The 20524-nt window shown below is 43.1% G+C and overlaps 1 protein-coding gene across 2 annotated transcripts in view; it reads left to right on the top strand.

Annotated features, from left to right (window-relative positions):
• LOC140205019 (histone-lysine N-methyltransferase KMT5C-like) overlaps nt 1–14128 on the top strand; it is a 45118-nt gene extending 30990 nt beyond the window's left edge. For both annotated transcript variants that reach the window (XM_072272087.1, XM_072272089.1), the window contains 4 exons: nt 2685–2704; nt 4209–4345; nt 5005–5174; nt 10589–14128. In XM_072272087.1, the coding sequence (XP_072128188.1) occupies nt 2685–2704; nt 4209–4345; nt 5005–5174; nt 10589–12141 (1880 nt within the window). In that variant the 3' untranslated portion in view covers nt 12142–14128. The remainder of the gene's footprint in view (nt 1–2684; nt 2705–4208; nt 4346–5004; nt 5175–10588) is intronic.
• Nucleotides 14129–20524: the final 6396 nt, after the last annotated feature.

Raw genomic sequence — 20524 nt, 5'->3', positions numbered from 1 at the left:
GATGTACGTGAAATGGGGGAGATGCGTTTAAGAGCAGAGTTGATAGTGGAGGAAGGGAAGCTCCTTTCTTTAAAAAAGGAAGACATCTCCCTCGTCCTAGAATGAAAAGCCTCATCCTGAGAGCAGATGCGGCGGAGACGGAGGAATTGCGAGAAGGGGATGGCGTTATTCCACATCCCATTCCCATTCTGACGTGTCTGTCCACGGCCTCCTCTACTGTAAAAATGAAGCCACACTCAGGTTGGAGGAACAACACCTTATATTCCGTCTGGGTAGCCTCCAACCTGATGGCATGAACATCGACTTCTCTAACTTCCGCTAAGGCCCCGCCTCCCCCTCGTACCCCATCTGTTACTTATTGTTATGCACACATTCTTTCTCTCACTCTCTTTTTTCTCCCCCTGTCCCTCTGAATATACCTCTTGCCCATCCTCTGGGTCCCCCCCCCCCCTTGTCTTTCTTCCCGGACCTCCTGTCCCATGATCCTCTCGTATCCCCTTTTGCCTATCACCTGTCCAGCTCTTGGCTCTATTCCTCCCCCTCCTGTCTTCTCCTATCATTTTGTATCTCCCCCTCCCCCTCCAACTTTCAAATCCCTTACTCACTCTTCCTTCAGTTAGTCCTGACGAAGGGTCTCGGCCTGAAACGTCGACTGCACCTCTTCCTAGAGATGCTGCCTGGCCTGCTGCGTTCACCAGCAACTTTGATGTGTGTTGCTTGAATTTCCAGCATCTGCAGAATTTCTGTTGTTTGCAACAAATTTGTCCGTCTAGATTTCCCCTTAAGGAAATAATGCTGACTTTGGTCTATTTTATCACATGCCTCCAAGAACCCCGAAACTACATCCTTAATAATGGTCTCCAGCATTTGCCCAGCCACTAAAGTCAGGCTAACTGGCTTATAATTTCCTTTATTCTGCCTCCCTCCCCTCTTACAGATCAATCAATGCATTTTGCTCTATTTTTCGATGTTTTGTTGTACATGTAACAAATAAAGTTAATATTTTATCTATGATACAAGTGTCTAGGATGTAGATGTTAATGTAATGTGCTCCAGCAATACCAAGAAAATTACAGATCCTGTCATTATCCTGGAAATTGCTTAAAATTTAGAAATGTAACTAGTTAGCATAATTGACTCATATTTCTCAGATCTAGATATGAATTTATTTAATTTCATGCCATGGGAAATGTGAGATAATTTTTAGGTAGAGAATATGGTTGAGGACATGGATGTGGTGAGGACCTACAAGTACCTGGGAGTGCACCTAGATGACAGACTTGAGTGGAGCATCAACACCCAGGCCGTGTACAAGAAGGGGCAGAGGCACTTCTGTTTCCTGAGGAGACTGAGGTCCTTTGCAGTAAGCGGGGCTCTCCTTCACATGTTCTGCCAGTCTGTTGTTGCCAGTACAATTTTCTATGTGGTGGTGTGCTGGGGCAATGTCATCAACAGGGGTGATGCAAACAGCTCAATAAACTGATTAGAAAGGCTGTGTCTGTTATAGGAGTCAAACTGGACATACTGGAAACTGTGGGAGAACAAAGAACCCTACGGTAGAACAAAGGATCCTACAGAAAATCCTGGCAATTGTGGACAATGTTTCTCACCTTCTGCATGTCACCTTGGCTGAACAGAGGAGCAATAGACTAAGACAACTGTGCTGCTCCAAAGAGCGCTATATGAGGTCATTCTTACCCTTAGCCATTAGGCTCTATAATGAGTCAACCTATAGTCAGAAAAATGATGACCCCCTGCCATTAGACTGTTTTTGGTAACTTTTTTTTTTATTCTTTCTTACTTCTAGTATTTGTATATCTGTGCACTTGCAATGCTACTGTGACACTGTAATTTCCTTTGGAATTAATAAAGTATCTATCTATCTATGTCAGAGAAACAGTCTATCTTGCATTTACACTTCAACCTACATCAGAAACAGGTTGGTCACTGCATTACTGGTACTTGTGGGAGTTAGGTGTATACAGGTTACCTGCTGCATTTCCTGCATTGATTGCACCTTCAAAATACTTCATCAATTGGATCCATTCGAGGCTTTGAAAGATGCAATACAAATGCAAACTTTATTTCTATCACATTTGCATGCTCCCAGTCCACAGCTACTCCTCAAAGGTTTCTTGATTCTCTCTTCAGTTCACCTCTAATCTCCCCTGATCGCTCAACTCTTTGGAACTGATACCATCTGTCCTTAGGAATTCATCTGTCTTCTATTGTTGAGGCTTTGAACTAGCAGAATAGGCAACTCAAAGCAATCTTTGCTAAATTAAAATGGTTCTGTTATGATTCTAAATGGATATTGAAATATGCATGCATGTGTGTCTGTGTGTTTGTGCATATTTCTAGCTGTAGTTAGAAATGTTTTTATAAACGTCTCTTCATGGAGTGTGGTAACACTCCTGAAACAAGGTTGGTGTGTCTGGGGTTAGATTGGGTAAGGACGTCAGAGTTTCCTTTCTGCAAACATTAGTGAACCCCACAGGTTTTCACAACAATCTGTTGTTTCATGGTTGCTGTAACTTTCAGCTGCTATAAATTCAAATGTATATACCTGAATCAGTGGTCTGGTACACTGCAAATAAAACAGGCTATAACTCAAAATATGTGTTTATAAGGAAGGTTAATTGTAATGCTATTTCTTCTTTTCTCTCCTTCTCCTTGTCCTGAAGACTGCAGACCAAACTGTAAGGTAAGAGAGTGGCCTTTATCACATTATTTCACATGGTTTTGTCTTTAAGTAACAGCTGTTGAATCAGACACAACACAAAAAAAATCCTAAATCTATGTGACATTATGTTTTACTGTCATCCTTTTTTTCTGTCAAGAAATTGTTGACATATCATTTAAATTATGAATCAACAGGTTTAAAGTTCAACACCAGGAACTGATATCTTGGTGTGATGATGGCAGTTATCCGATGACTACAGGGAAATCTGTGTGGGCGGGTTTTTAAAGTGGAAAACTCATTGCACTGGGGCAGTTCCATTCTCTTGACATCAGAAGTCCAAGTCCAGTGGTATGAACAAACATCACAAACTGGGGTCTGTCCTTGTCATGCCCTTCGCTCTCCATGGAACGTTGCAGTACCGCCTTCCTGAGGTTGGATCTTACTGTAGATTTCATCCACCCAGTCCGCCACAGCTGATGTCACATGCTGGGACAGGGATGTCCCTATCTCACTAGCGTATGAGGTTGCCCATTACCCACACCTGGTTTAGCTAGCCTGTTGAAGCCGTGTACCGGGGTGTAGCTGCTGTCGCATGCAAACAGTTACTTGGAGTCACAGGTGAGAACCGAGTGTCCGGTGGGGGTGAAAGATGAGTGAGCTGCCTCTGAATGGACATGACAAGGCCTTCACCAGAGGTGCTACCCCTCCCTGCACATCCCAAACACCCCAATATCCTGGTGTAGAACTAGGGAATTGTGGCATTATTAGAAGAATGCACTTAGTGGCCACTTTATTAGGTACCTCTTATACCTGGTAAAGTGGCTACTGAGTGTACGTTTATGGCTTTGGGAAAATATAGAACAGAAAATGGCTGTCATCTGAACCATACCTGTGAACAGCTTCCCTCTTTGTAGTAAATCTTTTGTACTTCCTCACAACAATGACATCTTGCATTTATATAACAACTTTATCATAGCATCCCAATTCACAGGTATTAGCAAGCAAAATTTGACACTAAGCCCTGTCAGAAGATATGAGAACAGATGATCAAAAGTCAGAAATAGTTGAAGAGGCATAATTTTAAGGTGATTGAGGAAAGTATAGCGGGGATGTGAGAGGTAGGTTTTTTACAGAGAGTGATGGGTGCGTGGAGCATGCTGCCAGAGGTTGTGGTTGAAGCCACGTTAGGGATATTTAAGAGACTTTCAGGTGCATGGATGAAAGAAAAAATTAGGGCATTATGGGAGAAAAGGGTAGATTGATCTTAGAGTAGGTTAGAAAGTAGGCACAACATTATGGTCAAAGGGCCTGTACTATGCAGTACTGTCCTATGTTCTTGTTTTTAAGCAGCATCTTTAATGAAGAGACTGAGGTACAGAGTTCAAGGAATTCAAGGAATTGCTAGGCATAGAAACTCACAGATAGAAGACTGCACCCATGATGATTGGTCTATTGTTACACAGCATATCATAGCACAACTGGTCTCCTATTCTACAAGTACATTTACCTTGTATTTTCCTCACAGTTTGTTCCAACTGAAGGTGACCGAGCATGTGTCAAAGTACTTCGAGATATTGAGCCTGGAGATGAAATTACCTGTTACTATGGTGACAGTTTTTTTGGTGAAAACAATGAGCTGTGCGAATGCTACACATGTGAAAGGTGAGGAATAAGATGGTTTCCAGACCACCTCATCTGCTGGAAGGTGTTGTTTAGTTGAAGGTCATGATTATTGAAATGTACACTTGAGCACAAGTCTTCTGAGACTTATGGTGGCATCATTCAGCAATGGATAAAGTGGGGAGTGGGAGGGAGCTAAATTGCTAACTCCTATCCAAAGGCCTGATCTGAAAACATGAGTTAGAATCCTACCACTACAGCTGGGAATTAATTTTTTTTTTAAATGAACAAATCTGTAATTTGAAGTTATTCTCAGTAATGGTGACCATAAGTTACTGATTGATGTTTAAAAACCATTATGCTCCCGTTATGCTTTGAGAAGAAAATCTACCATCCATCATTGGTCTGATTTAAAGACCCACAACAGTCCGTTGATTCTTAGCTGCATTCTGAAATGGCTCAGCAAGCCTCTCAGTTCACAGCAGTTCGTAATGGGCTGCAAATGCTTTGGGGTGGCTGAAAAGAAGCCAGTTATAAGAAATCCAATAGTGAGGACCCTTTTACCCCTCTTTAGATGGTGCCTGACTTGCTGAGTTCCTCCATGTGTGTTGCTCATGATTTCCAGCATCTGCAGCATGTCTTGTGTTTGTGGAGACCCTTTATTTTATTCTTAAATGGAATTGATCTTCGAATTCTTACAGGAGAGGTGAAGGAGCCTTCAGGATGAAGAAGCGAGTTGTGGAAATGAATGCTGTCTACAACTACAGGCTAAGAGAGACTGACAGCCGCCTGAGTCGCATGAAAGAGAAAGGGAAAGGAAGAGTACGTGCATCTCTCTACCAGAAAACTGTTGATAGGGCACTGTGGAAAAGTAAGTACTCTCACCAGTGAACGTTGCTACCATGAGAGGGGCAGGTTCCATTGTTGAGGTAGGGAGGCTGGTGGAACATCGAAAAGGATACTCAGTCTATCAGTCAGGTGAAAACCAATCAGGAAATTGAGAACTGCACTAACAGGGATAATTACAGATGAAGAAAACAAATACAATATTTAACATTGAGCAGTACAGCACAGTTCAGGCCATTCGGCCCATGATATCATGCCAGCCTTTTAACCTCCTCTAAGGTCAATCTAACCTCTCCCTTCTTCATAGTAAAAACTCTTACCTCTGACAACTCTCCTATACTTTCCTCCAATCACCTAAATTTATACCTTCTCATATTAGTCATTTCCACCCTGAAAAAAAATCTCTGGCTGTCCACGCAATCTATGCCTGTTATAATTTTGTACACCTCTATTAAGTCATCTTTTGTCCTCTTTAACTCCAAAGAGAAAAGCCTTAACACACTTAGCCTATCCTCATAAGACATGCTGTCTGATCCAGGTAGCATCCAAGTAAATCTCCTCTGCACACTCTCTAAAGCTTCTACATCCTTCCTATAATGAGGCGACCAGAACTGAGCACAATATTTTAAGTGTGGTCTAACCGGAATGTTACCGAGATGCAACGTTACCTCGCGGCTGTACCCTGAGAAATGAAGGTCAACACACCGTACACCTTCTTAACCACCTTATCAACTGTACGGCAACTTGACCCACCTTAATGTATCCAGCTGGAATGTTTCTGCAGCATTCAAATGCTTACAGGGTTTCACCTACACTATTTCTAGCACCATTCTCGCAAGCTGGAAGCCCCAGAAACAGGAGGCAATGTCTCAGAATAAACGATCACCCACTCTGAACTGAAATGAGAATACATTGGTTGTGAAATCTTTTGTTTTTGTCTCAGAGAACTGGGTGTGATTCATTGAACCTAAATGGGTAAATTATGGTATGTTATTGCCACATGTACAAGGGTACAGTGAAAAACTTCTCTTTCATACTGTTCAAAGCACACGCTGTGCTGGAGGAACTCAGCAGGTAAGGCTGCACATATGGAGAGAAACTAAAGTCAATGTCACAGGCCAAGACCCCTCAGCAATACTGTTCATACAGTTCAATTCATTATAACATTATCGGGATCTGGAGATTGAGCTGGAAAGTAGATAAAGCAGAGGATTATTTGTAATTTTATTGAATAGCTATATGGCTTACTGCTGCTTCTAATTTTGTTTTTTCTCATTTCACTTCTTTGATCTGCTTGTAATTCCTAATATAGAGTCACAGATACCTACAGCAGAGAAATGGGCCCTTCGGCCCATCTATTCCGTGCTGAATCATTTAAACTGCCAAGTCCCATTGACCTGTACCCGCACTATTGCTCTCCATGCCATACCATCCTTGTACCTATCGAAACTTCTATTAAACGTTGAAATCGGAATCGCATCCACCACTTGTACTGGCAGTTTGTTCCAGACTTTCACCACCCTCTCTGAAGAAGTTTCCCCTCATGTTCCCCTTAAACTTCTCACCTTTCACCCTTAACCCATGCCCTCTAGTTGTAGTCTCACCCAACCTCGGTGGAAAAAACCTGCTTGCATTTACCATATCTATATCCCTCATAATTTTGTATACCTCCATCAAATCTTCCCTCAATCTTCTACATTCTAGGGAATGAAGTTCTAAACTATTCTATCTTTCCTTATACTTGGGTCGTCCAGTCCCAGCAACATCTTTGTAAATTTTCTCTGTACTCTTTCAATCTGATTTACATCTTTCCTGTAGGTAAGTGACCAAAACTGCACAGAGTACTCCAAATTAGGCCTAACCAACATCTTACACAACTTCAACATAACATCCCATCTCCTGTACACAATACTTGGATCTATGAAGGACAATGTACTTTCTTTACAACCTGTCTACCTGTGATGCCATTTTTCAATGAATTATTGACCTGTATCCCCAGATTCCTTTGTTCTACTGCACTCCTTATTGCCCTACCATTCACCTACTCTGCATTAAATTCCATCTTCCATTTTTCCAGCTGGTTCAGATCCCACTGCAAGCTTTGATCATCTTCCTTGCTGTCCACTGGTATTATCCACAAATTGTGACTATCAATATGAAACTTGCCTTTATTCATTTCAGTCAGTGTCCTCCTATCATTTGCATGGATGAACTACAACAATTGTTCATCCAGGTTTGGCAAAAGAGTAAACCAGGGAAGGTAGTGCACCCGTGGCTGACAAGGGAAATTAGGGATAGTGTCAATTTCAAAGAAGAAGCATACAAATTAGCCAGAAAAAGTGGCTCACCTGAGGACTGGGAGAAATTCAGAGTCCAGCAGAGGAGGACAAAGGGCTTAATTAGGAAGGGGAAAAAAGATTATGAGAGAAAACTGGCAGGGAACATAAAAACTGACTGTAAAAGCTTTCATAGATATGTGAAAAGAAAAAGATTGGTGAAGGCAAATGTAGGTCCCCTACAGACAGAAACAGGTGAATTGATTATGGGGAACAAGGACATGGCAGACCAATTGAATAATTACTTTGGTTCTGTCTTCACTAAGGAGGACATAAATAATCTTCCGGAAATAGTAGGGGACAGAGGGTCCAGTGAGATGGAGGAACTGAGGGAAATACATGTTAGTAGGGAAGTGGTGTTAGGTAAATTGAAGGGATTAAAGGCAGATAAATCCCCAGGGCCAGATGATCTGCATCCCAGAGTGCTTAAGGAAGTAGCCCAAGAAATAGTGGATGCATTAGTGATAATTTTTCAAAACTCTTTAGATTCTGGACTAGTTCCTGAGGATTGGAGGGTGGCTAATGTAACCCCACTTTTTATAAAAGGAGGGAGAGAGAAACTGGGGAATTATAGACCGGTTAGCCTGACATTGGTGGTGGGGAAAATGCTAGAGTTAGTTATCAAAGATGTGATAACAGCACATTTGGAAAGCAGTGAAATCATCGGACAAAGTCAGCATGGATTTGTGAAAGGAAAATCATGTCTGACGAATCTCATAGAATTTTTTGAGGACGTAACTAGTAGAGTGGATAGGGGAGAACCAATGGATGTGGTATATTTTGATTTTCAAAAGGCTTTTGACAAGGTCCCACACAGGAGATTAGTGTGCAAACTTAAAGCACATGGTATTGGGGGTATGGTATTGATGTGGATAGGGAATTGTTTGGCAGACAGGAAGCAAAGAGTGGGAATAAATGGGACCTTTTCAGAATAGCAGGCAGTGACTAGTGGGGTACCGCAAGGCTCAGTGCTGGGACCCCAGTTGTTTACAATATATATTAATGATTTAGATGAGGGAATTAAATGCAGCATCTCCAAGTTTGCGGATGACACGAAGCTGAGCGGCAGTGTTAGCTGTGAGGATGCAGGGTGATTTGGATAGGTTAGGTGAGTGGGCAAATTCATGGCAGATGCAATTTAATGTGGATAAATGTGAAGTTATCCACTTTGGTGGCGAAAACAGATTATTATCTGAATGATGGCCGATTAGGAAAAGGGGAGGTGCAGTGAGACCTGGGTGTCATTATACACCAGTCATTGAAAGTGGGCATGCAGGTACAGCAGGCGGTGAAAAAGGCGAATGGTATGCTGGCATTAATAGCAAGAGGATTCGAGTACAGGAGCAGGGAGGTACTACTGCAGTTGTACAAGGCCTTGGTGAGACCACACCTGGAGTATTGTGTGCAATTTTGGTCCCCTAATCTGAGGAAAGGCATCCTTGCCATAGAGGGAGTACAAAGAAGGTTCACCAGATTGATTCCTGGGATGGCAGGACTTTCATATGATGAAAGACTGGATCGACTAGGCTTATACTCATTGGAATTTAGAAGATTGAGGGGGGATCTTATTGAAACATATAAAATCCTAAAGGGATTGGACAGGCTAGATGCAGGAAGATTGTTCCCGATGTTGGGGAAGTCCAGAATGAGGGGTCACAGTTTGAGGATAAAGAGGAATCCTTTTAGGACTGAGATTAGGAAAAACTTCTTCACACAGAGAGTGGTGAATCTGTGGAATTCTCTGCCACAGGAAACAGTTGAGGCCAGTTCATTGGCTATATTTAAGAGGGAGTTAGATAAAGGGATCAGGGGGTATGGGGGGGAAGGCTGGTACAGGGTTCTGAGTTGGATGATCAGCCATGATCATACTGAATGGCGGTGCAGGCTCAAAGGGCCGAATGGCCTACTCCTGCACCTGTTTTCTATGTTTCTATGTTTATCATGTCCAAACTATTTAAAATTTGTTCATCAGCATGACAGTGACTTTCTTCAAAACTGTAGAGCTGTCATTTCTTTCCGACGCAGTCCAGGGATTGACTTTGCTGCTTGCCTTATGCTATCTTCAGTGTTTAGATGTCTTCTCAGCCTCTTAACGATGAGAATCACACACAGTATTTAAAGTGATGACTGACCATAGAAAGTTTTCAGTAGGAACATGTTGCATAGGTCTCACTGCTGACTGAGATAATCATAATAACCATCCACTGGTATATGAGGAGGGGTGGGGAGGACAAGATCCCAACCTTTCCTGACTTCATGTTAGCATAATGGGCCATTAAGCTTAGCAAAGAGTAATGGGATCTTTATAATAATCACTAATGAGATGGTGGAGTTGGGGGGATTAATTCACCTCAACCTTGATTGTGTGTGAGACTGTAGAAATCATTGTTTGTGAATTTCCCCTCCCCCCCCCCCCGAAAGACGCAAGGAAATGTTGCATCTCTATAAAACCCTGGTTAGAGCACACTTGGAATATTGTGTTCAGTCTGGTCTATAAGAAGGATTTGGAAGCTTTAGAGAGGGTGCAGAGGAGATTTACTTGGATGCTGCCTGGATCAGAGAACATGTCTTATGAAGATAAGTAGAGCAAGCTGGGGCTTTTCTCTTCAGAGCGATTGAGGATGAGAGGTGTACAAGATGATAAGAGACTTACTTCAAGTGGACAAACAGACTTTATCATCGAGTGAAAATAGCTCATAGAAGGGAAAATAATCTTAGGATGATTGGAGGAAAGTATGGATCATTTCAGCGGTAATTTTTTTTAATATAGAGAATGGTGGGTGTTTGGAACACCCTGCCAGCTATATTAGGGACATTTACGAAACTCTCATGTAGGCACATGGATGATAGAGAAAATGTAGGAGGGGAGGGTTGATTGACCATGGAGTAGGTTAAAAGGTTGGCACAACATCATGGCATTATGGGCTGAGGAGTGCTATAATGTCCTATGCCTGCCAAATATCACCGTCTGGCTGATGCACACTCGGTGGAGGTACCAATTAGTTCATTGTCTTCAGTGTGAAATGGAGGAAGAAGAACTGTATCTGGAGGGACTTTATAATGTTGAGCTTGCTTGCTAAGTAATTATCTTTTTCCATTTCAGCTTCAGCCCAAAGGCTCTCGTTAAGTAAAAGGAGAAATCGACGAAGGAAACGGAGAAGGCAGGCCCCACAGGACTCCTGCTCCAAGTCACTGCCTACACTTCCATCAATGCCTCTACAGCAGCAGAATGTCCAGACCAGTGAAACCAACGAGGCAGCAAGGCAAGCGGAGTTTCCAGAGAATGCAAACCAGACGAACTGCCACATGGAAAGGTCTGGAGTGCAGAAGGGGATGGCAAAAGATCTTCACTGTGGGTTTGGGTGTCCTTCAAAATTGCCCCCCACAGTTAAGGAAACTGATCCTGAAACGTCTGTAACATTCCACATGCCTGAAGGTGTTGTCTTAAAGGATTTGCGAGTGGGTTTGTATGACTGTAGAGATCTAGCCAGAACCTGTACTAAATTGACTGGAACAACTACAACACAACTTGGGGGCCATTTCTGGGAAGAATCAGATGTGAAGCAATGCCTAGCATCCTCTCAGCAACTGGAAGATGTGACCAATGGGGAAACTCCTGTGAGCACCAGCGGACTCACTGCACCTAAACCTCATTTCAGAGAGTCCACCATGGAGAAACCAGTAATTGTTGATTCAACAACTGGAGGGAATATTCTTTCCCCAGACCAAACACCAGTGGATTTTGGGAGCTCAAAGGAAGCTTTGCCCCCTGTTCATGCACAGTCTAGCCGGGGTAACTCCCTGCAAAGGAGGCAGAGCAGACACTGGCGACAGAGAAAGGCATTGAACAAAAGGACAAATCAAAAGAGAAGTACCTCAGAGAGTCCAGCAATGTTACTGAGAAAAGCTTTTGGTTTGACCCATTTTGTGAAGATCGACTTGAGCAAAGACACTGTATTTGTACCCAGTATTAAGAACAAAGTGCAGAGCTCAGTGCAAGGCAGGACAATACCTCAGCTGAACGCTAGCCAAGACCCAGTAGGCACTGTGAGCTGCTCAGAAATTCGAGATGTACATGTCGTTCTGGAGGATATTTCAAAGATCTACGAGACTGCCACCCGCACATGGTATATCAGCAGAAAGCTGACAGCGAAGATGAGCTTGGAATCAGAGGAAGCAAGCAGAAGGCCAGATCCTAGAGTAGGGTCTGAGCAGATTGCAGACAGCGGATCTTCAAGGACTTCAGGTCACTCTCAGCCACGCTTCCATGCCAGGTGCAACAAGCGGACGAGCAGTGTGCAGAGAAAAGGCGGCCGGCACTCGCTGAAACGAGCCGTTAGAAGGAAGGAGCCTGAGGCGAAGGGAACGGAACTGGCAAGCAAGCCAGACTCGACAGACCACTGCAACTGGCAGCCAAACTCGACACGGCAGAAGCGCTCCAGGCGTTTCACAGAGCCAACGGGGTTGGGATCATCGGAGAATAGAGGGTTTGATAAGGGCTTTCTCTCCCACGGTTGCTTTGTACCCTCAGTGGAGGAAGACAAAAAGCCTGCAGTTTTCACGCCGTTCGCTCGATCGAAACGCCTGCGTTTGGTGGTCAGCCATGGTTCCATTGACTTCGATATCTCCTCTTCAGCAAGTGAGAGCTCTGTCTGAGTGCTACACTGGGACAACAAGGGGTTCGTCTTCCCCTAACCTAAAGAAGTATTCTATGTGGAGAGGACCAACTTTCCTCATGCACAGAGGCTCGATGCAAAATCCCCTCTAACTGTTGTGTTATTGGTTGGCCCTGTGCTTACTCCAGTTTGCACGATTTTGCCACAATACTGGAACATGTGTTCTTTGTTTGTTGCTTCCCCATCCCAGTGAAGGATTGAGATGTATTAATAGACAAACCCCAGGTGGGTTGATGCCAGAATTGGGGGTGAATTCCCATGAGGATGTGGGACTAAAAGTTTTTTTCTGCTGTAATTAACTCAACGCCATTTGTGTAGGGGGCGGCTGATGGTGAAGATGCAAAATTGGCCCGGACTTCCTCTCCTGGCAGATATCCATCGACCCACTTCCTGGATGAGAAGTGAAGTGGTGGAGCTGCCAGCTCATGTTAACCGCGCATGGGTGAGGTGCCTGTTGGTGAACCAGGGCTACCACCTCAGCACAGGGCACAAGAGAATGGGGAATGGAGGCATTAGACAAACAGAAGTAAATTGTAGGGCTAACTTGGAAGTGGTTGTGACTGTCCAACCACATGTTATTAATGTAAGTAACTCATGAACTGGCAGATTCAGTCAGTTTGAAACAGTGAAGTATTCCTTTGAGTAACATTTGAAATACTCTCTCACAATTGCTTGACCCTGTTCCAAGGTCAATATGTAAAGCTTCTATAACCTCAGGATAACAACTCTTGGTGCTTTTCAATTGGCTAATGTGCTTGATAATTTTCCTCATACAAGAAAGATGTACAGTTTTTAAAGCAGCTTTTCTCCCCGTCTATGAAGTCCACAAGCAGATACGAGGATATTTGTTACTCCTAGGTGATTCTAAGTGACCAGAAAAGGTCTGTTCTGGGTCTAATAGTGGGGATGGTATTATCGTCTGATCTCATAGACTCACGCACGACATGAGGAATCCATTTGGTGCATCACATTTTTGCTGGCTCTTTGAAAGAGCCATCCAGTTACAGTAATTCCACTTCTGTGACCTTGCCTCAAAAACCTGGAACACCTCTTCCCTCTTCTTACATTTAACTTTTAATTTGCTTCCAGCACTATCATTACAACTTTGGGAGCTTGGGAAACAATTCTCCTTGCTTTTCCTATGTCCATCAGTTTTATTTTTGTTCAATTAATAAATGTAATGACCTTGCAAACACAGGGTGTGTCCTTTGAGCTTGGTCTCATAATGCAGATATATAGATAGATGCTGTTATAAGAACAAGCTTTAAGGCAGGGGTTCCCAACTTTTCTTATGCCATGGACCAATACTGTTAAGCAAGGGGTCCGTAGACCCCAGGTTGGGAGCCCCTGCTTTAAGGTGGTTCTTTTAGCCTTGGTACCAGAGCAGTCATCTATGAATTTTATGGTACATAGGATCTGCATAACTACAACTCTGTGCGTGCAATCTGCGATGGTTGTTGAAAAATTTTTTCTTTTTTTTCTCAGGAAATAATGGAATAAGAGTATTATATTATTGGTTCCTTGAGTTCCTGTGCAATCAAAGGTAGACCCTTAACAGGAATTCTGGTAAAAGCAGGAGTTTATTGTACGTGTTGAGTCTAGGAATTTGATATTCTCCACCTGCCTTCCCCAAAACCCCACTTGACATCAAAATATTTACCCAAGGTAAGCAAATAAACACAGCATTAGGCAATCCCCCAATCTTTCTATCATCTCTGTTCTTTACATAGTTTGCTGTGTGCTAACCAATTTGTGGTATTTTATTTTAAGGTGTTTTATAAATGCACTTTGTTATTGTACAGAGGTGCAATGTACAATCACTAGGTGTGTACATCATCTCTTTGTTATTTGAGGACAGTAATTTAAAATGTTTGTAAATAGCAACCAAAGTAACTGAGTACTGGCACTGACTGTTGAAGCTAAATCATCAGTATCACTTTTTTAAATGTTTTCAAGGTGCAAATAAATATCCCTTTAATGAATCTAATCAATTTTGGAGTATTTATCTTGGGCAGAAATCTGCCATTATTACATTTTCTCATTCAGTACTTTTTGTTCACAACTCAGTGATGCCCACGTCGTACCTGCCAATCTCTAACTGCGCTACAAGATCATCTACCTTATTGTGTGTACTGCAGTCCTATATTTATTACCCTTTTCAATTTTGCCCCATGTTACACTTCATCCCATCCCACTGAGTGCATTTCTGGGGAAGTACAGAAGTATGATGGTTAGCACATTACAGCATCAGATATAAGCTCAGGGTTCAATTCACAACATTATCTGTAAGGAGTCTATGTTTTCCCCTTGACCAACTTGGTTTCCTCTGGGTGCTCTGGTTTCCTCCCACATTGCAAAGACATACTAGTTAGAGCATGTAAGTTGTGGGTGTGCTGTGTTGGCGCCAAAAGCGTTACGATACTTGCAGGCTGCCCAACACAAACCTTGCTGAATTGATTTGACGCAAACTACGCATTTCACTGCATGTTTCGATGCATTTATGACAAAGCTAATCTCTTTAAAATGGAGTCAAAGCAGAATATGGCCAGACTATCTTGTGTACTGGGTAGGCGTAAGGCTGCCACCTAGTGGAGCACCTTTGGTAAGTAATAGTCAATGTGATCTTAGTCTTCAGAGAGCGTGTCTGAAGGTCTATTCATGAAGCTTTACATTTTGATGTGACAACAACCTAAACATTGCTCCTCAGAGAGGTCGAGATGGGATGTGTGTATCCCCAAAACCCCTCTGAACATCGGCTTTTTGTTGATGGGCATGTCTCTACCTCCTAAGTCAAACTTCCCAACTCATCTTGAGTGCCCAAGCAGAATCACAATGGGGGGCCCTCCACTGATCGGTGTCGACCACAGATGTTGCTTTCCAGCTGTCTATGTTGCTGCAATGCTGTCAGTTGACACGCAAACCAGGGCAGAACGACTATGGAGACCAAGCTGTTGCTCACGAGAAGGCTCCCTCTCACCCTCTCCACACAGCTGATGAACCCAAAGGAACAAGAGAGACCTTTTGGCACCAGTGATGTTGCAGGAGTTGCCAGTCAGCATTGAACTCAATTTAGGGACTTCAGCTCTGAACTCTTCTTTTGGATTTACTCCTGAAGTATCTCCAATGATGGGTATAACCGCAAGGCAGAGAAGGTTTGAGATCAGAGTTTTCCTTCTCCTAGGTGAGCTGCCAATCACAGCTGATAGGCCCCATCCATCTGCCCGAAGCAACTGACTTTAAGGAGCCAGTTATGTACCTTTGCCCTGTCTCCTGTGCAGAAACGTTTCCACTAGGCTTAGTAACTAAACTGTATGTGAAGGCCGAGAGCTGGACTTAGTTGTTCGAGGCTATTTGAGATGCACGCCACTGGGAGCATTTAATAGGCAGTGGGAGCTTATCCACATTACCACACCATGCTACTCGTGATTGTATTTAGAAAGGAGAACGAGGCTGTTCAACCCATTGAGATTATGCTCTCAGAACAATTACATCCATTCAGTGGCATTAATCTTCATGATCATACATAGAAAATAGGTGCAGGAGTAGGCCATTCGGCCCTTCGAGCCTGCACCACCATTTATTATGATCATGGCTGATCATCCAACTCACAACCCCGCCCCAGCCTTCCCTCCATAACCCCTGATCCCCGTAGCCACAAGGGCCATATCTAACTCCCTCTTAAATATAGCCAATGAACTGGCCTCAACTGTTTCCTGTGGCAGAGAACTCCACAGATTCACCACTCTCTGTGTGAAGAAGTTTTTCCTAATCTCGGTCTTAAAAGGCTTCCCCTCTATCCTCAAACTGTGGCCCCTCTTTCTGGACTTCCCCAACATCGGGAACGATCTTCCTGCATCTAGCCTGTCCAATCCCTTTAGGATCTTATACGTTTCAATCAGATCCCCCCTCAATCTTCTAAATTCCAACGAGTACATGCCCAGTTCATCCAGTCTTTCTTCATATGAAAGTCCTGCCATCCCAGGAATCAATCTGGTGAACCTTCTTTGTACTCCCTCTATGGCAAGGATGTCTTTCCTCAGATTAGGGGACCAAAACTGCACACAATACTCCAGGTGTGTTCTCACCAAGGCCTTGTACAACTGCAGTAGTACCTCCCTGCTCCTGTACTCGAATCCTCTCACTATAAATGCCAGCATACCATTCGCCTTTTTCACCACCTGCTGTACCTGCATGCCCACTTTCAATGACTGGTGTATAATGACACCCAGGTCTCGTTGCACCTCCCCTTTTCCTAATTGGCCACCATTCAGATAATAATCTGTTTTCCTATTTTTGCCACCAAAGTGGATAACTTCACATTTATCCACATTAAATTGCATCTGCCATGAATTTGCCCACTCACCCAACCTATCCAAGTCACCCTGCATCCTCTTAGCATCCTCCTCACAGCTAACACTGCCACCCAGCTTCGTGTCATCCGCAAACTTGGAGATGCTGCATTTAATTCCCTCATCCAAGTCATTAATATATATTGTAAACAACTGAGGTCCCAGCACTGAGCCTTGCGGTACCCCACTAGTCACCGCCTGCCATTCTGAAAAGGTCCCGTTTATTCCCACTCTTTGCTTCCTGTCTGCTAACCAATTCTCCACCCACACCAATACCTTACCCCCAATACCGTGTGCTTTAAGTTTGCACACTAATGTCCTGTGTGGGACCTTGTCAAAAGCCTTTTGAAAATCCAAATATACCACATCCACTGGTTCTCCCCTATCCACTCTACTAGTTACATCCTCAAAAAATTCTATGAGATTCATCAGACATGATTTTCCTTTCACAAATCCATGCTGACTTTGTCCGATCATTTCACCGCTTTCCAAATGTGCTGTTATCACATCCTTGATAACTGACTCCAGCAGTTTCCCCACCACCGACGTTAGACTAACATACAAGAAAGATATCAATAAGCTTGAAAAAGTACAGCAAAAATTTACAAGGGTGTTGCTGGGACTTGAAGACGTGAGTTATAGGGAAAGATTATGATTTTATTCCCCTGGAGTGTTAGAGAATTGGAGATTTAAAAGAGGTATACAAAATTTCTGAGGGGTATATATAGGGTAAATACAAGCAGGGGTTTTCCACTGAGCTTGAGTGAGAACAGAACTAGAAGTTAAGGGTGAAAGGTGAAATATTTAAGGGGAACTTGAGGAACTCCAAACTCATAAATGTTGAAATTGAACCTGCTTTTTCGCTCACAGTGGAATGAGCTGCCAATGGCAGCAGGTAGATGCAGGTTCAATTTCAACATTTATGAGTTTGTTTAAGTACATGGATGAGAGGAGAATGGAGGGTTGTGGTCCAGGTGTGGGTTGATGCTGCTAGGCAGAATAACAATTTTCCTGAAAGGAAAATCCTGCCTGACTAACCTACTGCAATTCTTTGAGGAAATTACAAGCAGGGTAGACAAAGGAGATGCAGTAGACGTGGTGTACTTGGATTTTCAGAAGGCCTTTGACACGTGAGGCTGCTTAGCAAGACAAGAGCCCAAGGAGCTACAGGGAAGTTACTAGCGTTGGTGGAGCATTGGCTGGTCAGCAGAAAACAGAGAGTGGGAATAAAGGGATCCTAATCAGGCTGACTGCCGGTTACCAGTGGAGATCCACAGGGGTCAGTGTTGGCACCGCTGCTTTTTACAATGTATGTCAATGATTTGGATTACAGTATGAATGGATTTGTGGCTAAATTTGCCAATGGTACAAAAAGTGGAAGAGCGGATAGTGTTGAGGAAACCTACAGAGAGACTTAGATAGTTTAGGGGAATGGGCAAAGAAATGGCAAATGAAATACAATGTTGGAAAGTGTATGGTCATGTACTTTGGTGGAAGAAATAAACGGGCAGACTATTATTTAGATGGGGAGAGAATTCACAATGATTTAGATGCAAAGGGACTTGAGAATCCTGGTGCAAGATACCCTAAAGGTTAACCTCCAGGTTGAGCCAGTTGTGAAGAAGGCGAATGCAATGTTGGCATTCTTTTCTAGAGGTATTGAATATAAGAGCAGGGATGTGATGTTGAGGCTCTATAAGGCACTCCTGAGACCACACTTGGAGTATTATGTGCAGTTTTGGGCTCCTTATTTTAGAAAGGATATGTTGACGTTGGAGAGGGTTCAGAGAAGATTCACGAGAATGATTTCAGGAATGAAAGGGTTACCGTATGAGGAATGTCTGGCAGCTCTTGGGCTGTGTTCCCTAGAGTTCAGGAGAATGAGGGGGGATCTCATAGAAATATTCCAAATGTTAAAAGGCCTGAACAGATTAGATATGGCAAAGTTGCTTCCCATGGTAGGGTATTCTAAGACAAGAGGGCATAACTTCAGGATTGAAGGATGTCCTTTTAGAACTGAGATGCGGAGAAATTACTTTAGTCAGAGGGTGGTAAATCTGTGGAATTTGTTGCCACAAGCAGCTGTGGAGGCCAAGTCATTGGGTGTATTTAAGGCAGAGATAGATAGGTTCTTGGTTAACCAGGGCATCAAAGGATGTGTGGTGCTCCTATATCTTATGGTCTTAATTCAGCATGGGCTGAAGGGCCTGTTTCTGTGCTGTAGTGCCCTGTGACTCTTTGATGCAGGGGAAGGAATGGGGAAGTATGTGTGCTCTCCAGTCCTTCACTGGGTTCCAGCAGACTAGCTAAAAGTAATGAAAGGTTAAAGTGGTGTCTTTTAGCTCAAGATAAAATGGATGTCACCACAGTGACCTAATTGGCCCAAGCAAGCATTTTCAAATCCTTTGAATGCAATAGATGCTTGTTTTCACATCCGTTCATGATATTGCCTCTCCCTATACTGTATTGGTAAACGACAGCTCTGCTAGCAATGAGCTATCCCTTCCTTCAATCTTGCTCTCTTCTATTTTGATTTAGATATAGAGATTTAGCACGGTAACAAGCTCTTCCGGCCCAGTGAGCCTGTGCTGCCCAATTACAGCCATGTGATCCATGTTACACCTATACTTCGGAATGTGGGAGGAAATCCACACGGTCATGGAGAGAACACATAAACTTCGTATGGACAGGTGGAATTGAACCCGGGTTGCAGGCATTGTAATAGCATTACCCTGACCGCTACACCACCATGCAAGGCCGTCCATTATTACATATCCTTAATTGTTCCCGTCTTCTTGATCCGCTACAGTTCTTCTGCATAAGGTGCTCCCTCAGCACTGTCGCGGAAGGAGTACCAGCATTTAGATCCTGAAGTGATAAAGGAATCCTAATCACTCAGCTATTGGTATATCTTAAAATATTGGAATTGTTTGAAGATGAAGATGACTTGTCCTGGGTCCAGTATAGAGATGCACTATAGGAAGGTGTGCTAGGTGTCTTTACTTTATTAGAAGATTCAGCTTGTCACCACTCTAACAAACTTTCATAAATACACTGTTGAAAGTATCCTGACTGGTTGCATCATGGTGTGGTAAGCGTGCAGGAACATAGGAAGTGCAGATAGTAGTGGGCTAATGGGCGCATCCCTCCCCACCGTCGGTAGTTTCTACAAATGCTGCTCTCCGCTGATGGAAGTCAACATCAGAGATCCCCACTACCTGGGGCATGCCATTTTCTCACAGGCAGGAGATACAGAAGCCTGAAGTCCCTCGCCACCAGGCTCGAGAATAGTGATCTCCCTTCACCATTCAATTCTTGAATGAACTTACACAACCCTCATCACTTTAGCAACACTATGATCATTTTGCACGAAAATGGACAATTTTTGTTCCAAATGCATTCTTTAATGTGTCTGATTTATGTTTAATGTTTTATTGTGAATGTTGTGTTTCTGAAGCACTGTGCCTGTGTTTTTCTTTGCATCTGTGCACACATGGACTTGTGCAAATGACAATTAACATCCTAACACACATAATGAAAATAAACGACTTTGAAATTAATTCAATTAAATATGTTAGAGTATTAATGGAACTAACATCTTATAGTCCGGAAAATCTGCTAATGCATACCAGATGACCAGATTTTTGTTGTTCTTAAAAAGGACAAGAAACAGAATTTATGACAGGAATTGTAGCAGTTCATCCAAATAAAAGCAGGCAGATTGCACCAGCAAAATGCAGCGAATTGGGAATAATTGCATCAGTTATGGTTGTAGTATCACTTCTCCCTTTTTTTAGAATGGTATCGTTATCGTTAATATAATATTGTATAATATATAATACTGTTTATATCCTCTGTGATTTTTTTTTGTGGCGGGGGTATTCCTGGGAGAAGAGTTCTGGAAATTAATCTTAAAATTCTAAATGTCCTGTAGACAGCACGTTGTCACCCTTTGGATTAGGGTGTTCTCTAACTGCCCAGTTGCGGGACTGAATGCCAAGGGTCCGTAATATG

The sequence above is a fragment of the Mobula birostris genome, chromosome 11 (assembly GCF_030028105.1).
Source record: "Mobula birostris isolate sMobBir1 chromosome 11, sMobBir1.hap1, whole genome shotgun sequence".
NCBI classification, from domain to species: Eukaryota; Metazoa; Chordata; class Chondrichthyes; order Myliobatiformes; family Myliobatidae; genus Mobula; species Mobula birostris.
The sequence above is the reverse complement of the archived record's forward strand: the minus strand, read 5'-3'. Positions and strand labels throughout refer to the sequence as shown.